A 16336-nucleotide genomic window follows, 5' to 3' on the forward strand; every position below is an offset into this window, starting at 1 on the left:
TCCCATTTATAACATTTAATGAACCAATATTAAACAGCCTTATGTCGTACGAGTTGGCAAGACTGTTAATTATTTTGACAGCTGCTTATTTTCTAAATTTCAACAAAAGAAAACGGAGAAAGGATTTTGTTGTTTTTATTATTTTAGTGCTGTTTGTTGGTGACAGCAGCGAAATAAATGGAAAGAATTTTTGCTTTAGTTATATTTATAATCGTGCAAAAAAAATTGATTTGAAAGAAAAAAGACTGTCAACGCGTTGTTCTAAATTGTTATGTTTTGTAAAGACTTGAAGAAAAAAAAAGAATTATGCGTACATGCGGTGCAAATATGCAAAGTGAGTGTGGTTGTGAAAATCGTCATTGTGTCGTACGTAGTTGTCTCGTAGTTAGTCGACTCGTGTAATTTGAAAATAGAAAATTCATTAGTGGGGCCAGTTTACTGTTACTAATAAAATAAAAAAAAGTAAAAAAAAGCTTCAACAACAAAGTATAGCAAGAAATCCAATTTTAACGGTTTGCGGCAAATGAACAGAAAATAACATAATTCTGAGCTAATTTTTGCTCTTTGCAAATACAAATATATAAACGGAAATTTCGTTAAAACAAAGAAGTTAATCAGTGAGTAAATTGTCGTTTATAGTGGCAAGACAATAATAATAATAATAATAATAATTAAGCGACATCACAAATCAAAATCAATTGCTCTCATCGATATATAAAAATTACGGCGTTAAAGTGGCTATAAAGTAATGGCATTAGCGCGTAAATTAACAGAAAGAATATGTAAGTATGTGCATATATGTCAGTTTATAGAGATATATTTATTGAACACTTATGTGTGTATATATATATATACATCCATACATACATACACACACACATATATATATATATATATATATATATATATATATATATATGTATATATATACGCTGCACGATAAAATCCCAGCCCAGGACCGTATATGGTCGACTACACAAACATGCATTGCCGGATATTTACAGTTGCAGTTGACATTGCATGTTTTTGCCACTTTTGGTTTCAGAGATCTGCACAATGATTTATCGCGCTACATATATCACTTTGCCTATTAAAGCTGAAACTAGTTGTATGGAGATATATTTAAATGAACAAAAATATCAACATAATACGACCAACTGCAAGGTTATGCAAATCTTTAATGCATTTCTGTAGCCGTGTTATTTGGCCCCATTATCTTTGTTATGTTGCTCTTCATTTGGTATCAGGTTGTTTGCTTTTGCATTTGTATATATATATATATATATATATATATATATATATATATGTATATACACTTAACTCAGTATAGGTGTGAGAAATTTTCTCTTTTCTGTTTTTATCCCATGTAAGCTCCCCCTCCAGTGGTTTTCGGTTTGTTGTCTAGCCCGCAAACAGTAAAAAAGGAAATTTAATAAAGCACCTTATTTGCGTGGTCAACGACTCGTCTTTTTTTTTTTTTTTTGTTTTTTTTGTTTTTCTTTTTTCAACCCCTTTGTATTGAAACACATGTGAAAAAAGCAAGGATAGCCGGTTTTTTGTTTTGCGATTCGACACACCTGATATGTCAAGCTTTGCGAAGCGTGTGGGTCGGTTGTATGGAAAATCTTTGGTGAGAGAGCTTCAATGATACTTTCTTTTTTTTTTTTTTTTCTTCTGTTTCTCTTAAATACTTATATCTGCTGTTTTAAAGATTAGCTTATGTGATTTAGAATTTTTTTAATTTTTAGATGAAATAAAGGCTCATAATGGTAATGTTAATTGTTTGGATGTCGGTGAAACCGGTCGTGTCTTAGTAACCGGAGGTCAGGACCGCAATGTCAACCTCTGGGCCATTGGCCAAACAGAATGCTTTATGGTAAGTAATACGTATAAATATATATAACTATCTATACATATATATGTATAGATCTTGTATATACGTAACATAGACGCATACATATTTACATAAATACACGTTTGATAGATAAACTTCAGCCCAGGCTTTTCATTCAAATATTCTTTATAATAATCATTTTGCAGTCGCTAACTGGACATAATCGGCCCATAGATTGCGTACGTTTTGCTTACAATGATGATTTTGTTTACTCAGCCGACGATATTGGTATTATAAGGAGATGGGATTTAAACGCTCAAACAATTTGCTCTACCTTAAATGGACACATGAAAAGTGTTCGCACATTAGATTTTAATCCGTCCGGTGAATATGTGGTTTCTGGTAGCAATGATACCACAGTCAGGTAAGTGTATTATTTATCGTCTATCTTCAGTTAATCATATTTTCATCTTTTCATCATACAAGATTATACGCTATATTAAATTATTAAATTGTTGCATAAATACTTCAGAAAATTAACATATGTACATTTGAGATACACTTGTTGTATTGAAAGATTTTTCTTTCTATTTTTTATATACATCGGTAGTAGGTTGAGTTTGTTATAATGCAATTAAAGCAATATTTATGGTTATTATTGCTATAACAAAACATGGATAAAACAGCATAACAGCCATGTTTAATGTAAGTGTTAGGAATTGTTTTTTTTTTTTGTTTTGCATCTGTCTACACCCACCTACCCAGCCAGCTAAGCAGTTGAATACATTTAGTTATATACGTTATATAGTAACTGCTCAAGTCAATTTAGTCTACGAGCGGTGTTAATATTGCAAGCTATTCATCACATATTTTGCCACCAGTTAAACGCTATTGAAAAAAATCACTTTAAATTGTATTGTTGTATGTTCGAGTATTCTTTCCTTAGTATTGCTACGCTTATGTATATTATAATTATCTTCGCTTATTTTATATTCGCCAATGGAGGAGGATCAAGATACAATAATTTTGCTAATCCGTTTGTAACAGTTAATAATAGGCAGCACTTGATACGATATTTCAACCTACCTTGTGCATATGCATATATGCTTAATGAATATGAAATTATGAATGGAACCATTTAGCCATGCCTTCTATTCTATATAGAGGGATTGAGATTGACTGCAACTTCTATTATACCGTTTGGTTTAGAATCATTTTTTGAATTGATTTAATCTAACCGTCCATATAGTATTATGTGGCAAATGTGGACACCATAGGTCAGTTTTGTGAACAACAATCTCAATATTTCTTTTTAATCTTTTTTTTTGTTTTGTTTTTGTTTTTTAAATAAGTGTGACTAATTACACGGGGTGATTCCTTATGACAACTATTTAAGAAAAAGAACGAAGGAATATGGAAATGGTGGACGCGGGCTAGTGCGTGTGTGCCCAATCGAGAAGTATTATGCCTTTATCGGCTGAGCCCTCACTATAGTGGCACACCAAAATAAACTCTACTGCACTTGAGAACATTGACTTGCTAGTTCCGAGTTTTACATACTCCGCCATCCCGCCGCGGAATGCTTGTAAGAAGTAAGCCTTTAGAAGGCAGTAATGAATAATTTTTTGAATGTATTAGGCTAAGTGGTATACGAAAAAAGGAACCGCGCTCGATCACGTTTCTATTTGTTTTATCAGCGTAAGTTACAGAATTGCTCAGTAGTTTTACGCATTTCTTCTCACCTTCAGTCCGAGATTTTAAACGAATTCAGGCATATCTCTTTCCATTCTTGTAGAGGGTAGCAATGTATTCAATTTATGCTATCCATGGTTATGAAAATGCGAATGAAATCTGGTAACTATTTGCGTCCTCCTTAGCCACGTCCACTATAATTGTAATATTAATTTCAAAAACAATGCCACATTCATTTAATCAGTTTAAGATTGTGTAACACGTACACAATGCACAATCGATCGGGATGTGCACTCATGTCTTCTCGCACGAGCACATATATGTATCGCACATTCTTACTTCAAATTTACAGATCGAATTTGTTATTTCGCCCAAGCCGTTTAGAAGAAGGACTTAAACTGACCTAATTAAATAATAAATGTTTTGGTAAATACAAAAAAATATAGATATATATATATGTATTTCCAAACAACTTACATAAGGTAATAAATGGTACGAAACGATGCCATACCATATCACTTTTAAATATATAAAACGCTAACTAAGGGATCGATCTATATGTCTTTGCCGTAGATGGTGGGTACTCAAGATTCGGTTCAAAGTGTATGCGGTTTTCCTATTTAGTTATTATTCAACATGACAGCAATCGTAACAACAATAATAAGCGCTCTGTCTGCGCCAACAAAGGAAGGTTTAAATGCGTGCATGCATATGTATGCATATATACAGAGCGAGCACATCTCTTATTGTTGTTTAAAAGAAAAATGAATTTCACATATTTCAAAAGTTTAAAATCATTTTGGTTACATATAATACCAGACTTTCTTAATGTTTTTCTTTTTTTTTTGCGTTTTTTTTTTTGCTGTTTACATTTTTCGCCATCTGGTCTTAAATCTTAAATTCGAGCAAAAAGTAATCGCAATTCGGAGATAATTTAAATAATTCTTATTTTTATATTTATTTGATTCTATGAAATATGTTGGAGCCCAATGCGTGTAATTGAATTATGTGCTAATCGAACTTGAAAGGCAAACACTGCCTTTAAAAAATACGAGGTATGAGGAGAAGAGTTTGTGCGACGCTGAGCGAGGTTTTAAGAGAAAACATATGCATATCGGTGACATGAGATGATGGTTTATTTTTCGAAAAACAGAATTTTTAACATAACCGAATACTATGTATTATGTATGTGTTTAAAAAGACGGCAAAGACACATGTTAAAGTCAATAAGAGCAAGCTGATTACAATTTAACCTCTAATCAGGTCCGTCTGAGTGGCCGGGTAGGCTAGTCTCGACCACGACCAACTCAATGGTCGTGTATTCATCAAATCTCAAATGCGTAGCGTTTTGATAAAGTGCTTTACACTTAGAATTTATTCTCTGCCTAAAATAATAATAATAACCCTCTAATTAATTTTGTTGAAACATCCTACATCGTCTTATAAAGAGGAGACAATTTGTAAATATTCTGCTTGTGCTTTCTACTTCGTTGAAAACCTGACCGCGTTCTCGAAACTTTTTCTAAAATATTAAACTTGACTTTAACGTTCAGTCAGTCAGATAAGTCAGATAAATAAGTTCGCTCAAATTTAGTAAAAATTAGTTTATTATTGTGTGTCCCTTTTTTGATAAAATTCAACCTCATTTGAAATATGTTTTTTACAAATGTTATGTTGTTGATAATCGAAATATGCCCGACCGTTAGCGTTAGCTATGATCTTTTGCTTTTTATCGTTTTACTCGTTGTTCCGAGGTGAAATAATCACGGAGCCATTTTCGTATATTTTTAATTTTAGTGAGCTGCTGATTTCCTAAATATGATTGCATCGACTTGAAACGGTGCTCATTAGAAGGAAACAAGTCGGACGAATAATTTGAGAAACCGGGAGTATTTTCCAGTCAAAGTTTAAGATCACTTCTCGGGCTACTTTTACTGAAGAAAGACAGGGAGGTATCCGAATTTTCATCGTTATCAAGGCTTGAGTCTGGTTTATTACGGAAGGTTTTGAGGATGTATGCAATATCAGCCTGTGGCTTATTTAGTTGTGCCATGGATGCTCATCTATCTTGACTTACTTTTACGATATATTCTCTGCTTACAATGCTCTACTCCCTGATTTTTGATAAGAAAGTAAAAATTTGCTTGACAATAATCGCTTAAGATCAAGAAATTGATTGATATTCAGCTTGGAATCTTTTCTATTTTATTTTTCGTTCCACTTGCCTTCTTTAGATTTTTACAAATCCTTTCTTAGCGAAAAATGGCAACAAGAACAGATACAATGTCTTGCGTATAAGCGTAAGAAGTTTATTTCTCAGTTGTAAGCTAATATATATGGCGTACGTGCTTATATACAAGTACGCCATCGTTCAACGAGCATTTAATTGTAATAAAAAGAAGAAAATTTTTAGATTTGTAGAATGAGAGCATTGCGTAAAAAAAGGCACCAGGAATTGCGTATGTAGTTATTAACTCTGCATTGATGCCAACAATAATTCATTTCAGAGTATTGATGGATTTCAATATTGAAGACCGTTTATAATTTGCTTTGAGTCTTAGCATTGGGTTATTTTAGTTTAGTTGATTTCTTTATCAAGTTCTCTTTTTCTTTCTTTACGTGTGATTTGCTAAATCGCGGGAAATATTTAAAAAGGATTCATGTAGTCGTGAAACTTGGTCGTTATTGGAGGGTAAAAAAAGGTTTCAAGTTACCGATATTTATGCAAACAAATAGATCGGAATGTTAATCTCATATATTCTATCAATTTGCTCTTCGCAAAAATGTCGTTCTAAATCGATTCGGGTTTCTTTGGGAAATCGCAATATTTTCTGATAAATTTCTAGACGAGATCTTAATTAAAGTAATCTCCGGGGGCCAGAACAGATTGAATGGATTACCAAAAAGATAAAAATTAAAATATTGTATTATTATTTGTAATAAATATATTTTCTTTAACAAAATGAATACAGTAAACACGTTACGCAAACTTGAATGCGATGGGTTAAATTTGCACTGTTCCTGATTCGTTATCACATCATATAATTAGAGTGCTACTCAAAGAAAAGCTTGTAAATTTTCATCTGTTTAAAGCTTTCTCCTGCGTATTTGTAAATAATTATATCAAGATCCACCGATTATTAAAACTGTGGCATCTTGCTTTAATTTTCTTTCTTTTTAAATCGGTCGGATTGATGGCTTAATTAACATTAAAAAGAAAAAAGAAAAAACACTTAAACACATTTTAAATTTGATAGCTGCACAGCTGAGTAAATTGATAAGAGCAGACACAATCGATTTGCAGCATTGCCATGTACGAGCAAATTAAATCATTTGCAATTTTAAACGTTGTCCGCGGGTTGGCGATTGCCCATCCCTGTTCTAGAGAATGAAGGCCCTAAAACAAAGATTAAGATTAACCGACCGAAAAACAATCTTCTGAAAGTGCCTATAAAAAGTTGTACCATTCAGGCTGACAGGAAAACGGAAGAAACATTTGCATTTTTTTTTAAGTACTTTCCCATGACTATTTCTCTTTCTAATCGTTACAAAAAGACATGTAGAAGAAAGAAAACAACGAGTAATGAATATTTCGTTCTGTTTCCTCAATAAATTTTCTATTGCTTACATATGTGATTAATAGATAAAAAGCTAGATTGCGCTTAAGCCCTGTAGGATGATGATAAAAAAAAAAAACAAAAAAAAAAATTATTACGAGCATATGTGTCTGTAAAAGATGTTATAATAGAAGGTGCTTTGAAACCATGATTCAAGATCTCTGCTATACATATACATATATAGGCGTTTAACCGATGTGTACCTACATATGCATATGCTGATGTCGTTTCACACACGTTAACGCATTTTAACTTTTTTCTCATTTTCGTTGTGCCGATGAATGCTTTTCTTATTTTGGTTATTCATGTGTATAACTTTATAAGGTTGCACACTGAAGCCATCAAAAGAAAATATTTTTAATATTTTCATAACGTGATGCGGTTCGGTAAAAATCTCCATATATTACGTTAACAGGCGTAGGAGTTTAACATTAATATTATTTTATATTATATATGTTGTCTTTATATTTTTGTAATTTTCACTAAAATAAAATTTTATTTCAAAATTTAAACGTATTAAATAATTTTTTTTGCGACATTTTTTTTGTTATTGTCTTTTAAAAATTTTTATTAAACCGTTTGCAACCTTGAAGCCACCTAAGTGCTTAAATATATAAATAATGGAATTTTATTGTTTATAAAATGTGCAAATAAATCTTTTTCTAACGCATTTCACAAGAATTATGTTTAGAATCAATAAACACTATACGCTTCGCTCTTCAATAATGCTTTTACACAGGTTAACAAAAAATGCAGGCATATTAAATTCATTATTCCATTTGTAAAACTCACGATAGTGAGGAAATTTTTTTTCTTAAAAAAGTTGTTAGACGACCAAAATTGTGAGTGTATTGACACCTTGGGCGAACGTATGTGTATGAACACCTTGAAGGATTTGAGACTGACCCACATTTTATTATACCGAGTGATTCAGAATCAAATTTTTCGATCTGTATCGATCTAACCTTGTCTGTCCGTCTGTGTTTCGTGTTTCTTTTTTTTTTTTGTATTCACCCTATGGGACATATGATTGCAACGATCGGTTCGCACAATTCCTATACCCTAAAACTCGTACGGCGCAGGATATATTAAGCTTGTGCGCGGTCGTATGCATGCTAACAGTCAGAAGGACTTAAGATAAACCTCTCTGTATTATACCGATGATAGTGATTAAGAATCATTTTCTGAATCGATCTAAACCTGTCCGTTCGTCTGATGTCTGTGATGTATGTAAATTTTTGTTCAACCAACACATTGCAATTTTTGAGATATTCTGATGAAATTTGGTGCAGTGACAAGGACGAACGTTATTGAAAATGGGTCGGATAGGACCATTAATTCGAGCACCCCGCATCTTAAGCCTCATTTGAAAGTCTTTATATATGTTAGTAACTGTATTAGACGAGATGATATCGAGTATTTAATGATGGGCCGTGTGCCACTATAGTGTTCTTAGTTATCTTTATCTATTATTGATTGACATTTTTTTTTTTTAATTGATATTCGACAATAATTTTACATATTCAGCCCTAATTTTTACTTAAACGAACGTAAGAGTTGCGGCGGAAAACTTTGATATTTCCATATATCTAATGGATGGCCAAAATTCGTCATAAAAATGTATATAATTGCGTTAATTATTTGGAATAATTTTAAAAAGCAAGGAGCAATACCTATACACTATAAATTGCTTATAAATTACTTCCTTTGCAATTACATTGCTTAGCATATGCTACGCTTTCATATCCGGTCGTTTGTCTTATAAAAAAAAAAAAAAAAAATAAAGATTTTTTATCTCTACACCTGGACGCTTGTAATTCTTTATGAAACTTGCTTAATTTAATTATTTAATGATTATGTGGGCATTATTTTTTTTTTATTGTTGTTTTCATTTCAGAGTTCAATAACCAACATTCCAACCTTATGTTGTCTGTATATGTAATTTTAACCATAACTGAAACTATAATTGTTAAATCGGTTCTTCAATTTTAATCCGTGCATCATGTATATAATGCAAAAAGCTGGAAAGAGAAAGATCAATAGATAGAGAAAGACAGAATGAGTGAGAGAGACAGACTGATAGAGTGGTCAGGGAGGAAGCGGGCGAATGAGAATGAAAATGAGAAAAACAAACGCATTCATTGATTGCATACCAATTATCTAGCACCATAACTAACACTGCCGCCAGCGGCGATTACAGCAATTGTGTACCTGTGTAAAAGTTTACGCTATATACCTAACATAGCACAACTTCATGTTTAGAATTTGAAATTCAGACTTACAAAAAACTGCTTAACATTCACAATTCATTCGTCGATCATTGTATCAAAAAGCAGCAGCCACAACAACAACAACAACAATAGCAACCAAAAAAAAAAAACTGATGCAACCTACGCATCACCATTAACCACAGCAGCGCAACCGCAAATCTTGTGGAATTAACGTATTGCCTGATTGTTTTTTTTATTTATTTTTTTTTTATTTTCAACTTCTTTATACCCATCACCGAACGGTGAAGGATATATTCATTTTGTCAAAACATTTGCAACGCCCAGAACGGAAGCTTCATTGACCCCACAAAGTATGTTTATATTCTTGATCATTATCAAAGCGATTTAAAAATGTCCGTCGTGTTCGTTCTTGTGTTCGTTGTCTGTTGTGAACATTTTCATGACTGCAAAAATTAAATTAAACAAGTTAGCAGTGCAAATCGTCCAAATCGGTCGAAGGACACGTCTATAAGACTCACATGCCTAGGCGATAAACATTATAAAGACTATGAACGTTTTCGCATTCAATGGCATGAAGTACGAAAGTGCAGTTCTTTTCCTTTTTTTAGCCTCTTCCTAGGATAACAGTGTATGGGTATAAAAGATTCGACCATGACCGTATATAATTTTTTTTGGTTTTTTTTGTTTTCAGTTTATTGTGTTTAGTCAACAGTTTTGTTTACTTTATTTATTTCTTTGTTTTTTCTCTTTCTATAAGAAGAGAGAGAGAGAGAAGGCGCTCAGGGATCTTGTTTCTCTTAATGTTATCTTAAGATTTTATAGTTTGCTTACTGCTAAGACTTCATATCATATCTAATTACACACTTTATAAACTCATTTGTGCATATGTGTGTGCATAGAACTGCTACAGTAAAACATGTATAAGTGCCTTTAACATTTTGCTTACATTTATGTGAAGACGAAGTTCTCAAGCTTAATAATAAAGATTCTTAATACTTGGAACTCGCTAAGTAACGACATTGACAAGCCCAAATAGACATCATTTCCAAGTCAGTCTTTCTGCCAATTGGCAAGCAAAGCAAAGTTATTGAGCGGTGCATAAAGCTTTAGAAAGCCCCCGGACAGCATTGTTCGTAGTCGAAAAATAGTTTGTGCCGGCTCATGAAGTGAAAGTGTGTCAGATTAGTAGCTTTTCTAAATTCGCTTTAGCGCAAATAGCATTTTTCCCTTTATTGAAAGTTTTGAACCCTGCTATGACTATTCCACTGTAACGTAGATTATGGTCATATGATAATATACGCATCATCAGCTGCCCGTCGGTGATGTTTGAAGTTTTGCATAATCTTTTTTTTTTGTCGCTTTTATATAATTTCGATGTGAGTGGTGAATTCTCCTCTAAAGTTAATTACTTGCAATCATTTGTAATCGTGTTTGCTGTGTTAAACACTTAACTATAAATTATTTTTAATTAGTTTTTTTTTGTTTTTATTTTCTTTAACATTAATGCGTCGCTCATTAAATATTTCACATTAACAATAAGTAATTTGTTTACCTAAAGCAAGTTTTCAATTTATTTGAGACTAAATATCTTTGTTTTTAGCGGTCGAATTTCGAACCAGGTTAACTACGCTATGAGTTCTCATTCTAATAAACTTTGGAAACTAGTTTTTTTTTTTTTTTTTTTTTTAAGAAATAGTTTTGAAATTTGTTCAGTTTCTTCCTTTCTATCTGGTAGTTTTTTTTTTTTTGTTTTTATTATTTTTTTCTTTATTTACACCTTGCAACATATAAAGGTTAGGTAGTCGAAATAAAGATAAAAAATTAAACGAGTAGATAACAAGTGGGAAAATTACATTCAGCTTGGCACACAAATTTTCGAATGTTTATCGCCTTAACTAAATATCTAAGAAAAATGCAGAGATAATTACAGGCGTGACAGGTAACTGAACGTAACTGATTCTAGATACACGTTCGCTTTTTACAAAGCCTTGTCTAATGTTTCTACAAAATTATAGCTTGATCTGTTGTTGGTATGACTTGTAAGTTGCAGTCTTTTCTTCTAGTGTCGCGAGATCATACCCATAATAAGAGTTAATTTACACATATCGGTTTCGATTTTTTACACTTGGTAGTTCCAATATTATAAACGAATGGGCAGACAAACCGGCATTGCAAAATCGCCTCATCATTCCATCGCCTTCTTGCTGCCGATCATAAGAATATGAAATAGATATGCAATTAGTTTAATAGAAGTACAAATAAGTTTTTCTATCGTTTAACAAAAGATGGCCCCACTGGAACGTTTTGTTGGAATTGCCAGATGTTAAATGTAATATCGTAAGTTTAGTCACTTGATAACAACACAAACTTGATTATTAGAAGTATTAGCGACTTGGTATCAGCATCACGTAATTTTCTTGTGTCGAATAGGAGTCACTTGCAATTTACTTTTGAAATTTATTTTTTCTGCTTAATATGGGAAGCAAGGAGCTGCCCAGTCTTTATCGAAAATGAGTAGTGAATAGAGTTACAATATCCAAAGCTCAATTAACCATGATAAATAGTAGAAGAACCTGTCGCTAATATCGACTACAAAGGTGATTGTTCATGGCGGGCCCATTTGGGGGAGAGCGTCGGACTGCAATCAGCAATAGTTGATTCAATTAGGGCAAAAAATTGATGTGTTAAGGTAAAAGTCATGATACCGTAAGTTTTCAACACAAACGAATTTTAGTCCATACAACAAAACTCGCGTAAGAAAGATTTGCGGTTCCAAACTCAAGTGTCGTGCCACACACCCACTGTTAACGCTTTATTTTGAAAAATATCTGTATGAGCAACCGCTTGTGTTTACTTACTTGAAGCTGTTTATCAACATTCCGACATTTGTTTTTTGACCTATTAGTATGTTTCAACTTTTCATACCAGACGACTATCCAATACACCATATATCAACCAATTAAAAATCAAATATATGCATAAGTAATAACATATATAATAACCCTAATCTCTAAAGATCATCATCATCATCCACACTACAGGCTGCATAATTATTTTCAGCCCTATAGCTTACCGGCAAAGAGACACTATATCAAATTCTAAGGTCTATATGTTAGCACTAGCGTGTAACAAGTTGCCACGATCGATTGTTTTATTTTAATTAAACAAATTTGAATAATTTACAAAGATTGCTAAAGTGTTTTTCGCTCTGTGAATAAGGGGCAAATTCCAGAAAGATATAAAAAAAAGCATTGTACGCTTTTTTATTTGAGCAAAAAATATTACCTTAGCGGTCGGATATGTTATGTAATAAAAAACGATGCTTGAGTGAATACAGCATAACACGTTGGTCTCATGAGAGTATTAAGTTTCTTATAAATGAAAAATAGAGTTAGATGTGATTATCGCAAAATTCACTTTAAATCGAATAAAATTTATTTGGTCATTTTGATTCATCCGTGAATGTCTTAATTCTCATCATTAAAACTATAGTCGACCTTTTCTTTAATACCTTCTCCATGTTGCCTATTAAGTCGTTAAAAAAAAAAAACACTATTAATAGCTATTCTCGGGACTATAAAATTGTTATTGTCATCCATTAAAATGTATAGTTGTTGCTGCTGCGTTCAAGTTTTGCTTTTTCAAATGCTTTTTCATTTATTCATAGTAAAAGCAAAAATTAAACGTTTAACACTATGATTAATTACATTTTCGTATTGTAGCGTGTGTTTATGTGGTGTGGTGTGTTTATGTGATGTTTATGTTCCTTTTTTGGCACACCGCACTCTTAAGAATTTTTCATGTCTTCACGTATGTTTGAAAAGCGTCTCGAGACCGTAAAGAGACATTTGGTCAAGGCTGGACGTGAAGAAAGCCTTATTCATACTTCATATTTTTATATCTTCCTTCTTTTCGTTTTTTTTTTTTTTTTTTTTTTGCTAGTACTTGTTATTTAAGGGCTTTCACTACTTTCCAAAATTGTCCATACTTAAGCGTTCATAAATTATAATAATTTCATTGTTTTTTTTTCATTTTCATTTTTTTTTTTTACTATTTGTGTAGTTTTATAAAATTGTCGTGAAACCAATTCATAAAAAAAGAAAAACCGCTTAAATCATTTCAATCAAGTACAATTATATAAAAACATTTGAAAAATTCGTATTTACAATTTTGCTGTAACCTGTTTGAGATCTACATAGGCGCCGGTAATGACATTTTTGCCCGTCTCTACAACACTTGTAACGAAATGTATACGTTTGTTTTCCTTCCACATGTCAATTTGTAAAGTTTGCCCTGGTATAACGGGAGCAGCGAAACGTACTTTAACACATTTGAAAAGAGATGGATCATTGTTAGCATATTTAGCCAGAACCGCACGCACCGAAAAGCCCATTGAGCATAGGCCATGCAAAATGGGTGTTTTGAAGCCTGCCATCATCGAAAAGTTAGGATCGATATGCAAAGGATTTAAATCACCTGATAAGCGATATAGAGCCGCTTGATCTCTACTTGTGTTGTATCGTATAGTGGCATCAGGCGAACGTTTTGGTGCAGGGACTATGGGTATAACACCGTGAATGGGATCCTTTTTACCACCAAACTTTCCAGCTCCAACTACAAAAATGGAACTTTGATTTTTTACTAATAATCGACCGTTTTCATCAAATGAGTTAGTGTTAGTAACAACAACTGCCCCACTGCTTTTATCCATAATATCAAAAACTTGGCCAGTGCTGGTTAAATTGCCGCTAGTTGGGATGTCATCGCAAATTTCCAAATATTGTTCACCGTGCAGTATATTGGTAAGGTCAGCTTTGCCTTCGGGTAAGCCGCTAGCGACTAAGTTTGTAGTTAGACTTAAAAGCAGGCCGGGCAAAACGAAGAATGACGGAATAGCGTGAAAATCTGGATCATTTTCGTATAAAAATTTCAGGTCATTGGCATTTTTAACTGTTGCCCCAATACCTAAAGCATATAAAATTAAATCTTTAGCACTATATTTAAAGTTATCTTCGAAGCCGTCAATTTTTTGCTGTTTTAGATTTTCCATAACTTCAAGCAAATAGCCAGAGGCCTCGCCAATCGTATTTACGTGTTGGGCGTCTTTCATATTGGTAACCTTAGACCAAACACTCCTTACATATTCTGGTGTTATAATATCTTGTCCGATGGAAGTACGTAAAACGCAACCTTTACTTCGTACGGAATGTATTTTAGCAGCCCAACCGGCGGCACTTTCAATGTAAGAGCCTAGAAAAGATGAAAAAGATATAAATCACTTTAATTGATGTCTTAATACAAAACAGAAACATTACCATTATCTTCGCACGATTCGTGGCACAAGTAAGCCACTACTGGTGCAATCAGTTGAGGCTTTAATTCATCAAAGAGCATATCAGGCAAAATACCTTGAGTTAGACGACTAGCGGCTGTTGGTATAATAACATTGCAGTGTATATTATATTTCTCCCCTTCGATGGCTACCGTATTAGCCAAACCTATCAAACCCATTTTTGCAGCCGAGTAGTTAGCTTGACCGAAATTACCATACATGCCCGAATTAGAAGATGTCATAATAATGCGTCCAAAATTTTGCTTCTTCATGTAAGGCCAAGCGGCTTGAGTAACTTTGAAGCTACCTTTCAAATGGACATCGTGCACCAAATCCCAATCCTGTTCTGCGATTTTTGCAATACTACGATCGCGCAAAATGCCGGCATTGTTAATAACTATGTCTACGCGACCGAAATTATTAATTGCCGTTTCAACAATCTTAGCCCCATCGACCACCGAATTATAATCGGCTACAGCTATTCCGCCTTTTGATTTAATTTCGTTCACAACCAAATTCGCTGCATGTGTGGAGGCACCTTCACCGGTATTTGTGCCACCCAAGTCGTTGACAACAACTTTAGCCCCCCGTTCAGCTAAAAGCAAGGCGTATTCACGTCCAAGACCGGCACCAGCGCCAGTCACTATAGCTACTCGCCCATTATAGCGTATTTCCTCGCTAGACATTTTGCTTCAATAAGAGGAAGTTGCGAAATAAGTTATTTGCAGTTGAGTTATAAAAACTGTTTGCATTGTTTGTCTATTTAACATTAATTATTAATATTTTGCTTATAAAATCGAACAAAGTTCATATATAACAACTCAATGAATATTAAAAGAAGCCAGAAAAATGTAAATTAATTTGCCTAATTTTAAAACTCGTCGGAGAACGACTTTCCAACGGTAATTGCAAAAAAAAAAAATCATAAATAAATCAACTCTTTGATAAAGTTTTTCAATACTCAAAATCAGTTGTAACAATCGAATTAAATGAGTCGCATCATCGCTAAGTGGTTGCATTCGGTTCGATTTCAACTCAGACCATTTTTTATAAACACAGCCTATTAATACTCAATTTTAGGCCTGCTCTTTGAACTTTGGACAAGAAGAAGTTTTTGCAATTCATTTTCCTACAAATTAATTCTATGTACATAGATAATCTGTTAAGATATTTTATGACAAATTTTCTATTGCTCCTTAATACCACACGAGAATCATAATAGGTATGGAAAATAATGTGTATACATATTTGTACATACCTGCAAAATAGAAAATAATTTATATATATATTATTTTAAGTATATATATTCCTGATTTTATCAAATATACTTTTCTTTTTATCGATTAAACGCAAAGTCTCTTATGACTATACGACGACAGCAACAAGTTTGGAGTTATAATGAAAATGCAACTGGACAACTGCACTATAGAAGCAAAGAAAACAAAGTCTCAATTGTTTGCCGACTCTCTCGCGCACCAATGCTTTTATTAGTGATTAAATAAATGACATATTGTTTCGTTTAAATCAACATATGATTTCCAACTTTTCACTTCTCATAAATAGCAATGCCATAATGTTTTTCCTCTCGTTTTTCAGTGCTGCCAGTTTAATATTATTAAATTGTTAAAAT

At 33.0% G+C, this 16336-nt stretch overlaps 2 protein-coding genes across 4 annotated transcripts in view; one reads left to right on the forward strand and one right to left on the reverse strand.

The window, feature by feature from the left end:
• The first annotated feature begins 14 nt into the window (after positions 1–14).
• LOC119645231 (katanin p80 WD40 repeat-containing subunit B1) overlaps positions 15–16336 on the forward strand; it is a 23532-nt gene continuing 7210 nt past the window's right edge. For both annotated transcript variants that reach the window (XM_038045340.1, XM_038045426.1), the window contains exons 1-3: positions 15–782; positions 1749–1876; positions 2041–2258. In XM_038045340.1, coding sequence (XP_037901268.1) covers positions 749–782; positions 1749–1876; positions 2041–2258 — 380 coding nt within the window. In that variant the 5' untranslated portion in view covers positions 15–748. The remainder of the gene's footprint in view (positions 783–1748; positions 1877–2040; positions 2259–16336) is intronic.
• Positions 13457–16189, reverse strand: LOC119645347 (peroxisomal multifunctional enzyme type 2). Of its 2 annotated transcripts, none has more exons than XM_038023318.1 (3): positions 16035–16189; positions 14690–15396; positions 13457–14624 (listed from the first exon to the last, which is right to left on the reverse strand). In XM_038023318.1, exons 2-3 carry the CDS (start codon positions 15390–15392, stop codon positions 13537–13539), a joined length of 1791 nt encoding a protein of 596 aa, XP_037879246.1. In that variant the 5' UTR covers positions 15393–15396; positions 16035–16189; the 3' UTR covers positions 13457–13536. The 2 variants fall into 2 exon arrangements, with proteins under 2 accessions (XP_037879246.1, XP_037901480.1); XM_038045552.1 differs by having other exon boundaries at positions 15965–16189.

Source organism: Glossina fuscipes, unplaced genomic scaffold (assembly GCF_014805625.2).
Source record: "Glossina fuscipes isolate IAEA_lab_2018 unplaced genomic scaffold, Yale_Gfus_2 0, whole genome shotgun sequence".
NCBI classification, from domain to species: Eukaryota; Metazoa; Arthropoda; class Insecta; order Diptera; family Glossinidae; genus Glossina; species Glossina fuscipes.